At 36.7% G+C, this 11,502-nt stretch overlaps 1 protein-coding gene across 1 annotated transcript; it reads left to right on the top strand.

The window, feature by feature from the left end:
* The first annotated feature begins 210 nt into the window (after nucleotides 1–210).
* Nucleotides 211–1,385, top strand: LOC111406970. Its single transcript, XM_023036320.1, has 3 exons — nucleotides 211–323; nucleotides 675–751; nucleotides 968–1,385. The coding sequence occupies exons 1-3, from the start codon at nucleotides 245–247 to the stop codon at nucleotides 1,079–1,081; spliced, it is 270 nt and encodes an 89-aa protein (XP_022892088.1). The 5' UTR covers nucleotides 211–244; the 3' UTR covers nucleotides 1,082–1,385.
* The last annotated feature ends 10,117 nt before the right edge of the window (nucleotides 1,386–11,502 follow it).

Below are 11,502 nucleotides of genomic sequence, written 5' to 3'. Positions count from 1 at the left end.
CAGATCTGTCAACTTTTTCCCTGTCATCCCAAAAAAAAAAAAAATAATAATAAAAAAGTAGAAAAAACTGACTAAAGTAAAATTGCCATTATAATAATGGTGGGTAACACAATTACAACAGTATATACAGTTCTCATGGCACTTTATGCTACTTCTGGCTATAAAAGGAACCCACTTCCCTCTCTTCCCCCTTGTAATCTTAAACTCAAAGGTTTTGGCAGGTTATATAATAATAGTATATACAATGACCACTGCCATGAGTTTAAGGATTAAGATTTCTCTTCTAGTTTCCCTCTTCTTACTCTTGTTCCTACTGTCTCCAGGTAATTAAACCTAAGTCAAATAGAAAAAATCATAAGGACCCATATTCGTTAGAATTGTAGCCATTCCGCGATACTGTATAACGTAGTTATTTGTAACCCTACAAATAGCATCACCCTGTTTTGAAGTTATCGATACAAAAGTCATATAAATTGTTATTCCTATCTCGTTGCTTAAATTATTAGTTTTTGGTAATATTACATTGTTAGTGCATTGACTATATGCTTTGGTTTGTACATTGTGTTGACATTTCTTTCAATCTTATCCAATATTGTATAACAAATATATCATGTAAATACATGGCAAATTGTCATCACAATTTCCTAATTATTGACTCTTTCCCCTTTATATAGGTACAATTCAGGGCTTTGGCATTGGTGTGAACAAAGTCGACTTGCTTCACGAGGGGTGGCGACCAGGCACTCTCCATGTGAGTCGGTCTTAAGTCTTAACAGTCTGTTTATACATTCTTTTCATATGTTTGCATTCTTGTATATCGAGGCAGCCAAGTTCACCACAAAGCTCATCAAGGACAAGATGGTGCTTCGACCGTGCTTTCTATTTGCTCTTATGATGATCGACACTTCTAACTCCACTCTGTTAGTCCCCACTCTTCTAAATAATCCTTATGCTCCATGTTTTTTAGGTCCATGTGAATCCAAGAAAGCTACTAAAGGTTGATGCCACACTAGATTATGACTACGCAGGACCCAATCCCAAGCATGATTCAAGAGGAAGAAAAGGTGGCAAGAATCCTTGACTCTTCTTACCCTTCTAGCTGATAAATAAAAGAATTTTGGTCCTGTACTATGAAGAAAATCTATCTTAATTATGAGTTTTCCTTTGCAATAAGTATAAAAGCTCTTTTGTTGGGCTGATTAAAAATGTCATAAGCATGAATTTCAGGTGTTTTGATCATGTACTCACTTATGTGCACTATGTTATATGAGAATGATGAATAATATTGTTGTTTCTATAAACAAACTAAGCACTGAATTAGGTTTATAAAGTCAAAGAGGACCAATTGCTTTCTTAGCATTTATATCAGCTTTTCTCTGGTTGTCTATCCGTCTTCTTCCCCAGGCTTGGGGTATAATTTTTATATCAATACCTTTTCTTTCAATTTTACTCAAATTTTGAAGTCTTGTCTTCATATTTTGGTGGAAATGGTAAGAGACGGTTGTTTTTAGCATCAGAAGGTATTTGTATCCATATCTTTTTCCATACTCTTGATTCATGTAGTTATTGGTAACAAGCTTTGCTTATTTCTTTCTTCTTCTTCATTTTTTTTTCCTTCTTTTACCTTTATAAGGATTTTTAAATTGAAGAAGTGATTTATGCCCTAAAGCAAATAATTAATCGGGAAATTTACTTGATCTCTATTAAACATTAATTTTACATTGGTGTTAATCAGAGTAGAAACAACTTCATCCATAGCCCCTCCTCTCTAGCCACCAACTGGTTTGACAGACAGTTGAAACTTTCTTGTTTCTGAAAAGAGGCACTTGATTTCAGTCATAAACAAAGATTAGGATATTAACAAGCCAGACTAACTTTCGCAAAGTAATGATCAAATTAACGAGCCAAACGTCATGTGGATATAAAACTCTCGACTTATAAACTCGTCATCTTCCTCAATATTGTTTCCCTTGCCATGATCAATTGAAGAAGGGTAAGGAGAATCTCTAGGACACTGCCAAAGGAAGCCCACAGAATTGGCTATTCCCAGTATATGCAGGGTGTTGAAGCTCTGTAGTTGAGTGTCTAATGGAATCATCCCCGTCAAATTATTATATGATAAGTCCAAAATATTGAGAAAATGTAATTCTGCAAGGCTGTTCGGGATCTTCCCAGAAAGCTTGTTTCTAGACAAGTCAAGCCATTCCAACATCTCCATTTGACCGATACTTGAAATGATATTCCCTGTCAAATGGTTTCTTGATAAGTTCAAGAAAACAAAACCCCTTAGATCGGAAAATTGACGAGGAATAGTTCCAACTATCTTATTGCTAGAAAGATCAATCCCTTTCAAAATTCCTAGTTTTCTATATTCTGACTCTCGTCCTTTCCATTGTAGCAAAGCATTGTCAACATAAGTATCAAGGTAAAAGTGATAGGAAGAAGTATAGAATTTATAAAAACTATTGCCTTCCATTGAACTATTCTTTTGAACCAAAGAAGTGAAATGGTTGAAATACTGTGGAATTTCCACCGATATATTATTCCTTGAGAGGTCCAAGACTTGAATATTGGTAAGCTAACAAATTGTTGGATCTATAGATGTATCCATGGAATTTATTAAATCAGAGGCTAAGAACTGTAAAACTTGTTAGGTGTGTCCCTATCCATTCTGGAATAATTCCTGTTAAATTGTTTCCTCCCACATCAAGCATGTGCAGTTCTTCAAAGAGGAAGGTAGTTCACCAATGAAATTATTATTGCGCAGATGTAATATCTGAAGTCGAAGGTTGTGGCCCAAAGTTGGGGGAATTTTAATTGAGAAATTATTGTTTGCCAAATTGAGAACTTGTAAAGAACTTGAGTTCATCCAGCAATCGGGAAGCTCTCCTGTCAATTGATTATCTGAGAGATCAAGGACCTCCAAGTTCAAGTGAGTGAAAGTTGTGCACGAGTGAAAAAAGGATCCTGAAAACATCTTTTCGCAAAGTTTTAATTTTATTAAATGAGAAAGAAATGATGGAATTGGACCCGAAAAATTATCATAACTCAAATCTACATACAAAATACAAGTGAAGTTTGGAGATTGATGAGGAATTCCTCCACTGATATGGTTAGAAGAGAGATTCAAGTTTGATAAAGAAGGCATATTCCACAGCCAAGTAGGTAACGTATCTGATATACTAGTGTTGAATAATCGACCTCCAATTGGTGGATTTTCGGGGCTCAGTATACCAATCTCAACTTTACAACACCCAAGCAAATGACGGCCCAAACCTCAATCTATCTTCTACACTCCGGTTGTTTTACCTTGTACCCACTAAGAACACAATAGGGACGGTGTTTTCCAGCCACAAAGGCTATGAAAGAAAGGAAGAAAATCAACCGAGAGAGAAAGAGGCAAAGAGTTTCTTCTTCCAAGACAAAGGCAAACACATGTTCAAAACATAGGAGACCAAGGAGGATAGTATATATAGGCTAGGTTTGGTCAAAGTGTGGGCCAAGTCCAATACAATGAGATTTAAGTGGGCAACGTATATAAGCCGTCCAATGAGTGTGGAAGTCGAGCCATGAGCAACACTAATTAATTAGGTTGCTTCCAATGGTCCAAATAGTTTTAGGGTCGGATCCTCAATCTTGGGTATCGATAATTGATTTATCCAAAATCGGCTTAACATCATCACCGGGGATTATTGGGTATAAAAAAATCCAACAATCTCCACATTGATACCCAATAATTTGCAAGCAACCAAAACACAGTTTAAACTTGCACAATCAAGGTAATCCAATAAAATTGGTATAACAAACATTACCTCGTGTTTCGAATCGAAACACACACCATACCTGTTCCATATACTCATCGGGGCTAAGGTCCCAAAAACACCCAAGTAGGAACAAATGTCACAGTGAACAAATAATAATGCAATGAAGATATTATATAGGATACTACATAGATCTTTTAAGAAAATCAAGTTCACACAGAACCATAGATGAACACCAAATTAATCAGCACAAGGTCAAACACATATGCAACAAATGCATAAATGACCTAACGAAAGATGTCACCACACTTATCCTATCCTATTTCATGTTACTCTCACCTCAAGAACACATATCTCCTCTCATCGTCTACCATCCTCACTAAACAGATCACTCGACTCATGTCTAACTGGCAAGTCACAATAGATCCTAAGTTCTCGAGATAATCCTCTATCACCACATCACTTCTCCCAACCTACGTGAATAATGGGCCTCCACCTTGCAGAAGTGATATAAGTGTCTCTCTCACACTCCACCTGTACAAAGTCTCTTTCACAGATAAAGGATTCCAGACATTGATCACATCTCCACTCGTGATCCAAATGTCACTCCACATCCCCGGTACAAACCACAATGTACCCCTAGGCATTTACACTTCACCTTACCAAAAGACATCTAACACACTGCTAATGCATCCTAACACACTATGCATGCAAACGATCACACCAAGAAATCACATTACCTTAAAGTCATGCAAACATACATATCAAACAAATTGAAGTGCAACATATAGTCATGCATTAAATTAGGCAATAACATACATGGAGAAAAGATCACACACAGATGCATATGCAGTAACTAGGTTTACTCTCTCAATAAACCTCGTTGGGGTCATAGCTCGACCCCTCAACCACATTCGTCTCACCTCTCACATAACTTTTCTGCTTATCCTTCTTCTTGGGACAATCCCTAATAAAGTGTCCAGACTTACCACAACTCTACCACTAGACTTGTCATGTCCCTTGTCCTTCATCTTACCACTTTCATCACTCGAGTCGCTACTCGAATCACCACTATTTTGAGCTCTATCCAAATTTATTTGTTTAAACTTCATCTCACTCCTTATTATGTGTAACTCATTACTACTCTTATTTTCATTTTCAGCCTTAATTTCCATCTCTTTACTCCTAAGCAAATTATGACAATTTCAGGTGTCAACATATCCCTACCATACTTAATGACATTTTTAACTTGCTTATATGAGTCAGGCATGGAATTAAGCAAGATAATAGTCTTACAAGTTTCAAATATGGTTTCTTCACAGTTAACAAAATCTTGGACAAGTTTATTAAAAATATCCAAATTGTCATCAAGATCCTTTGAATGATCTATTTTAAAATTGAAGAAACGCTCAAGAAGATAAAGTTTATTGAGAATGGATTTAAGCAAATACAGATCTTCCAACTTTTTCCAAAGATTTTTTGTGGTTTTCAATTTTCCTACTTTTCTCAAAACAGCATCAGACGGGTGTAAAATGATTGAGGTATAAGCAAGCTCATCGACTTTTTCTTTTTGTTCTTTTGAAAAATTAGTTGAAAAANGAATCACCACTATTTTGAGCTCTATCCAAATTTATTTGTTTAAACTTCATCTCACTCCTTATTATGTGTAACTCATTACTACTATTATCTTCATTTTCAGCCTTAATTTCCATCTCTTTACTCCTAAGCAAATTATGACAATTTCAGGTGTCAACATATCCCTACCATACTTAATGACATTTTTAACTTCCTTATATGAGTCAGGCATGGAATTAAGCAAGATAATAGTCTTACAAGTTTCAGATATGGTTTCTTCACAGTTAACAAAATCTTGGACAAGTTTATTTAAAATATCCAAATTGTCATCAAGATCCTTTGAATGATCTATTTTAAAATTGAAGAAACGCTCAAGAAGATAAAGTTTATTGAGAATGGATTTAAGCAAATACAGATTTTCCAACTTTTTCCAAAGATTTTTTGTGGTTTTCAATTTTCCTACTTTTCTCAAAACAACATCAGACGGGTGTAAAATGATTGAGGTATAAGCAAGCTCATCGACTTTTTCTTTTTGTTCTTTTGAAAAATTAGTTGAAAAATTGCTTTCAATAGCTTTTGAAACATTTTGTTAGACCAAAATACCCTTCATTTTTTGTTGTCAAATTGAAAAATTACCTTTTCCATTAAAAATACCAACTTTGAAATGCGAAGACATTTTTGGAAAAACGAAGCAATCAAATGCACAAATAGGTCACACAAAGTAATCCTATGGCTGCAATATACACTGTCCTAGATTCCCAGGATTTCGTAAGACTCGTGGTCTTAGATCAAAGGAACGTTCGAACGGGTAAGGTCTAGGTATTCTAACGGAAGTAACAACACAGCGAAATTTACGATGCAACAAAATAGGTATATCCAATCAAACGGAATTTCACGACAATTTTATCACAAAGCACAATACGCTAATTTATCCAAATATAAGTACTCAATCACGAAAATTAAGAGCAAGTAATCATAATTCCTAGTACAAGCAATGACAATCCCCAATCCTAACGATTACCCCCACACGATGATCTGCTAATATTGAAATTTAAATTGAGATAAGTTAATATACCAGAGCGGACCTATCTGAGTCCGTAAATTACGAGAGATGTGAATTTATCACTCGAGAACCACCACTATTCGTCCTAAAGTCACTGAAAACTGCGACAAAGAAGAAATCATGATCTAGTACCAAACGCCTGAAGAACAACACTGTCCAGATTTTACTGCCGACCTTGAAACAAAAACTTTCAACACGAAAAATATTAGAAATAATATGAGGAGCAAACTGCCTAAAGACAATTCCTCGAAATTCGTGTCCATGCGTCCTTACGCACCCTCGTCGGAATGCTCACACGCCACCGTTGTCGTCCACCGTTACCCACACTCGTCGGCCACCCAGCATCGTCTTCACCTTCATATCGTGAATTCGGCCTCCGTTTAATCAAAATATGTCTGGATTCGCCAAAAATTGAGGTTGTAGATCCAATTTTTTGTGAAAAATTTTGGGTAGTTTTATTCTACTGATTTCTATCGATTTTTTGGTCGAATTTTGGCTGAAAATTCCACCCCTTTGATATCAAATGTTGAATAATCGATCTCTAATTGGTGGATTTTTCGAGCTCAATATACCAATCTCAACCTTACAACACCCAAGCAAATGACGACCCAAACCTCAATCTATCTTCCACACTCCGGTTGCTTTATCTTGTATCTATTAAGTACACAATAGGGATGGTGTTCTTCAGCCACAAAGGCTATGAAAGAAAGGAAGAAAATCAGTCAAGAGAGAAAGAGACAGAGAGTTTCTTCTTCCAAGACAAAGGCAAACAGACGTTCAAAACATAGGAGACCAAGAAGGCTAGTATATATAGGCTAGGTTTGGTCAAAGTGTGGGCCAAATCCAATACAATGAGATTAAGTGGGCTAACGTATATAAGCCGTCCAATGAGTGTAGAAGTCGGGCCATGAGCAACAGTAATTAATTAGGTTGCTTTCAATGGTCCAAATAGTTTTAGGGTTGGGTCCTCAATCTTGGGTGTCGATAATTAATTTATCGAACATCGATTTAATTGTTGGAAAAATGGTTATGAAATGGGTAAAGTTTGAGCCCAAATTTCAGTAGGACCTACCTCTTAATTAATACGGGACCTAGCATATTCACGTTCTACTCTGCGAGATGATTAACGTGATATATTTATTTGTCGAAAACCATTTAAAATTGAATGAAATATTAAGTGTTAAAATAACCCATATAAACTAAGTATTATAAAAGAATTTGATTTTCTAAACACTTATCCCACATAGGAAAGTTAGGAAACTTTGGTGTGGTTTATAAGGTGGAAGTTTGGAATTGGGTTTGGGCCCCAAGGGGTACCAATAGTCTTGGGAAGGGGGAAAACCTATATCTTATTGGGTTCGGTCATAAACCCACACGCACACGTCGTCGTCGTCGTCCATCTGACCGTCCGGCTCGGCTCAGCACGGCACGAGCACGAGCACGTGCCCGTGTCTGAGTCCAATCCGGTTCGGTTCGGGTGCGGGTGGACCTTTGCACTATATTAACTTTTTGAACAACCAAATTCTAAATAATCAAATTCTTGGGTACATTATGAAATTTAAATTGTTGGCTTATTCCGGGTGTTTTTCCGTTTTAACAGTCATCTGTTTACTGACCAATGAGTCGACTGTTAGCCGATTGTTAACCGACTTAACAGACGCGACTTTTAAGAACAGCATGTATGTTCGAATTTTTAAGGTTTGTCTGAAAGGTGATGACTGTTAGAATGGCTACGAACAAGTCTATAAATAGCCTGCCTCTCTACCAGAAAATTTACACCATTTTCATTTCAAACTTTCTATACCTTGAATCTCATTCCCTCTCCCTCGTTCTGATATTGTCTCGAAATAAAATACACTTCGTTGAGTTCGTTGGAACTCCTGCAAATTGCAGTGCTACTTCCGTAGGAGACGAAAATTCGTTCTATCCTGGAAAACGATTGCTGGACGCCTTTAGTACCATTGAAGGCAGCAAATTCGTTTTAAGGAAATATCGTGAAGTTGGTGGGCTCAAATTACTTTTTAGATCTTGTTGATCATTTTTTTACATCCAGGTGATTCTGTCGGATTGTTTTCGAAGGAGTAACATCAAACTCTAGAAACAACAATCTTAAAATGAATTTCTATTATTATTTTGTCTCTGTTTCTACTCCTTTTTACCATTGATCTTCTGATTGTGTTTTAGAAATGACAACTTCTGGTACCACACTCCCGAATACGACCAGGGAAAAACCAGAAAAGTTTAATGGGTCAGATTTCAAGCGTTGGCAACAAAAAATACTTTTTTATCTGACAATATTAAATCTGGCTAAATTTCTCAAAGAAAACGCTCCTTCATAGACCGAGCAAGACAGTGATACTGAAAAATTGGCTACGGTTGATGCATGGAAGTATTCTGATTTCTTGTGTAGAAATTATGTACTTAATGGACTGGATAACACATTATATAATGTGTACTGCAATGCTAAGTCCGCAAAAAAACTGTGTAAATCTTTGGACACAAAGCACAAAATCGAAGATGCCGGCACGAAGAAATTCATTGTTGGTCGTTTTTTGGACTATAAAATGGTTGACAACAAGATTGTCATATCCTAAGTTCAAGAATTTCAAATCATACTTAGCGACATCCATGCCGAAGGAATGAAACTAAGTGAATCATTTCAAGTCGCTGCGCTGATTGAGAAATTACCACCTTCATGGAAGGATTTCAAGAATTACCTAAAGCACAAGCGGAAGGAAATGAAACTTGAAGATATTATTGTCCGATTAAGAATAGAAGAAGACAATCGCAAAACTGAAAAAAGGAATGGTGCATCTCATTCGATGGAATCAAAAGCCAACATTGTGGAAGGTGGCTTCAAGACTAACAAAAAGAAGAAGCACAATGGGGAAGGACAAATTGGCTCTTGAAAAACTGCTAAAAAGTTTAAAGGCAACTGTTACAATTGTGGTAAGGTAGGACATCGATCCAAGGATTGTCAAAAGCCAAAGAATGCAAAGGGAAAAACTCACCAGGCCAATGTAACAGAACATGAGAACCTCACTGATAAGGTACAAGACATGAATTTTTCTGCGGTCGTCTCTGAATGCAACTTAATTGGAAACACTAAGGAGTGGTGGGTGGATACTGGAGCTACTCGTCATATATGCTCAAACCGCGGGATGTTCTCTACTTACAAAGCGATGGATCATGATGAACATTTCTACATGGAAAACTCGTCATCTTCCAAGGTAGAAGGACATTGAAAGATAGTACTGAAAATGACAAGTGGAAAAGAGCTCACTTTGAATGATGTTCTTCATGTGTCCGATATTAAGAAAAACTTGGTATCTGGTTCTCTACTAAGTAAGAACGGGTTTAAGCTAGTATTTGTTTCAGACAAATTTGTACTCTCAAAGAATGAAATGTTTGTAGGAAAGGGCCACCTGAATGAGGGGCTCTTTATGTTGAATGTAATGACTGTTATACCTCCAATTATGAATAAGAATACATCTTCTTCTTACTTGCTTGAGTCATTTAACATTTGGCATGAACGATTAGGACATACAAATTATAACACTTTGTGTAGACTAATCAAATTAGATTTATTACCAAAGTGTGATTTAAATCCTAATCACAAATGTGATATATGTGTAGAAGCCAAAATGTCACGTCTACCCTTTCGTTCTGTTGAAATAAGTACCGAATCCTAGATTTAAAATTTGTTCAAACTAAGGGAAGTAATAAGTACTTTATCACTTTTATCGATGATTGTACTCGATATTCTTATGTGTATTTGCTTAAAAGTAAAGACGAAGCAATTGAAATGTTTAAACACTACAAGTTAGAAGTTGAAAATCAACTTAGCAAAAAGATTAAGGCCATAAAAAGTGATAGAGGTGGTGAATATGATTTACCATTTGAGAAATTATGTTCGGAACATGAAATTATTCATCAAACAACCACGCCTTATTCTCCTCAATCTAATGGTATTGCTGAACGCAAGAATCAAACATTGAAAGAGATGATGAATGCTATGTTAATAAGTTCTGGATTACCGCAGAACTTGTGAGGAGAAGCCTTGCTTTCTGCCAACTATATTCTTAACAAACTATCACATCGAAAAACGCAAAAGATACCTTATGAAGTATGGAAATGTCACAAACCTAATTATAAATACTTGAAGGTATGTGGGTGTTTGGATAAGGTAGTAGTTTCTAAATCTAAAAGGGTTAAGATAGGACCTAAATCCATTGATTGTGTATTCATTGGTTATGCCTACCATAGTAATGCGTATAGATTTATGGTATATAAGTCTGAAATACCTGATATGCATGTTAATACGATTATTGAATCAAGGGATGCTACATTTTTTGAAAATACTTTTCCTTATAACATACAAGGTGAATCAAATTCACTAAAGAGATCTCGTGAAAACAAAGAGACTATAGATCAGGAATCTATAAATATCGGAAAGCCCCCTCCCAATGGCCCTAAGCGCTCAAACCAACCCTTGTGATGTCACTGAACGAAAGTCTTAGGGCAGTAATCAGGAACACAACAAACCCAAGAACCAAATCGGCTAGGCTAAGTTTGAAAGTGGCGACTTTCGATAAGCTTTCCCTTGGGTGTAAAAGAGCCTAGAATCCCTGTAGATAGAGATCCGCTTCCTTATATGGCCCGGCGTACAGCCCTACATTGCTCAACTCACAACAAGACCTCTAAAAAAAATGAAATCGAGGCGTCGAAGCGAGAGAGATTTGAGATTCCGTAAGTAACTCAGTGAGTGCTTTCTAAGGCTTGAAAGAAGAAAATGAAATACGAACAACCGCGCTGGTCGTAATAGATCGACTTTCATGCTAGTTCTTGCTCCAGCATGAAAGTTCCATTTCAGGGAAGGACCGGCGTTTTGATACCACCAGGAACAGGATTGGGAGAACATAGGATTGGTAGTTGGGCTCTGCTCGCTTGGTTGGTCATTCCCTTCTGTCTTGGTTGATGGATAGGTGAGCGCATGCGGTTACTTCCGAACGAACCGGTCGATGGCAAGCTTTAGCTTAGCTGGCTAGCGGAACAGAAGATGGGTTAATGGGCTCTTAAGGCTTGGGATTTGATCCACTCGAT

Source organism: Olea europaea, chromosome 12 (assembly GCF_002742605.1).
Source record: "Olea europaea var. sylvestris chromosome 12, O_europaea_v1, whole genome shotgun sequence".
Taxonomy (NCBI): domain Eukaryota; kingdom Viridiplantae; phylum Streptophyta; class Magnoliopsida; order Lamiales; family Oleaceae; genus Olea; species Olea europaea.
The sequence above is the reverse complement of the archived record's forward strand: the minus strand, read 5'-3'. Positions and strand labels throughout refer to the sequence as shown.

Excerpts from the sequence above, each read along its gene's own strand:
- LOC111406970 (XM_023036320.1), top strand. The coding sequence starts at position 245 with ATGACCACTGCCATGAGTTTAAGGATTAAGATTTCTCTTCTAGTTTCC. Across the intron at positions 324-674 it reads CTTGTTCCTACTGTCTCCAG|GTACAATTCAGGGCTTTGGC; the intron begins GTAATTAAACCT and ends CCCTTTATATAG. Across the intron at positions 752-967 it reads GGCGACCAGGCACTCTCCAT|GTCCATGTGAATCCAAGAAA; the intron begins GTGAGTCGGTCT and ends CATGTTTTTTAG.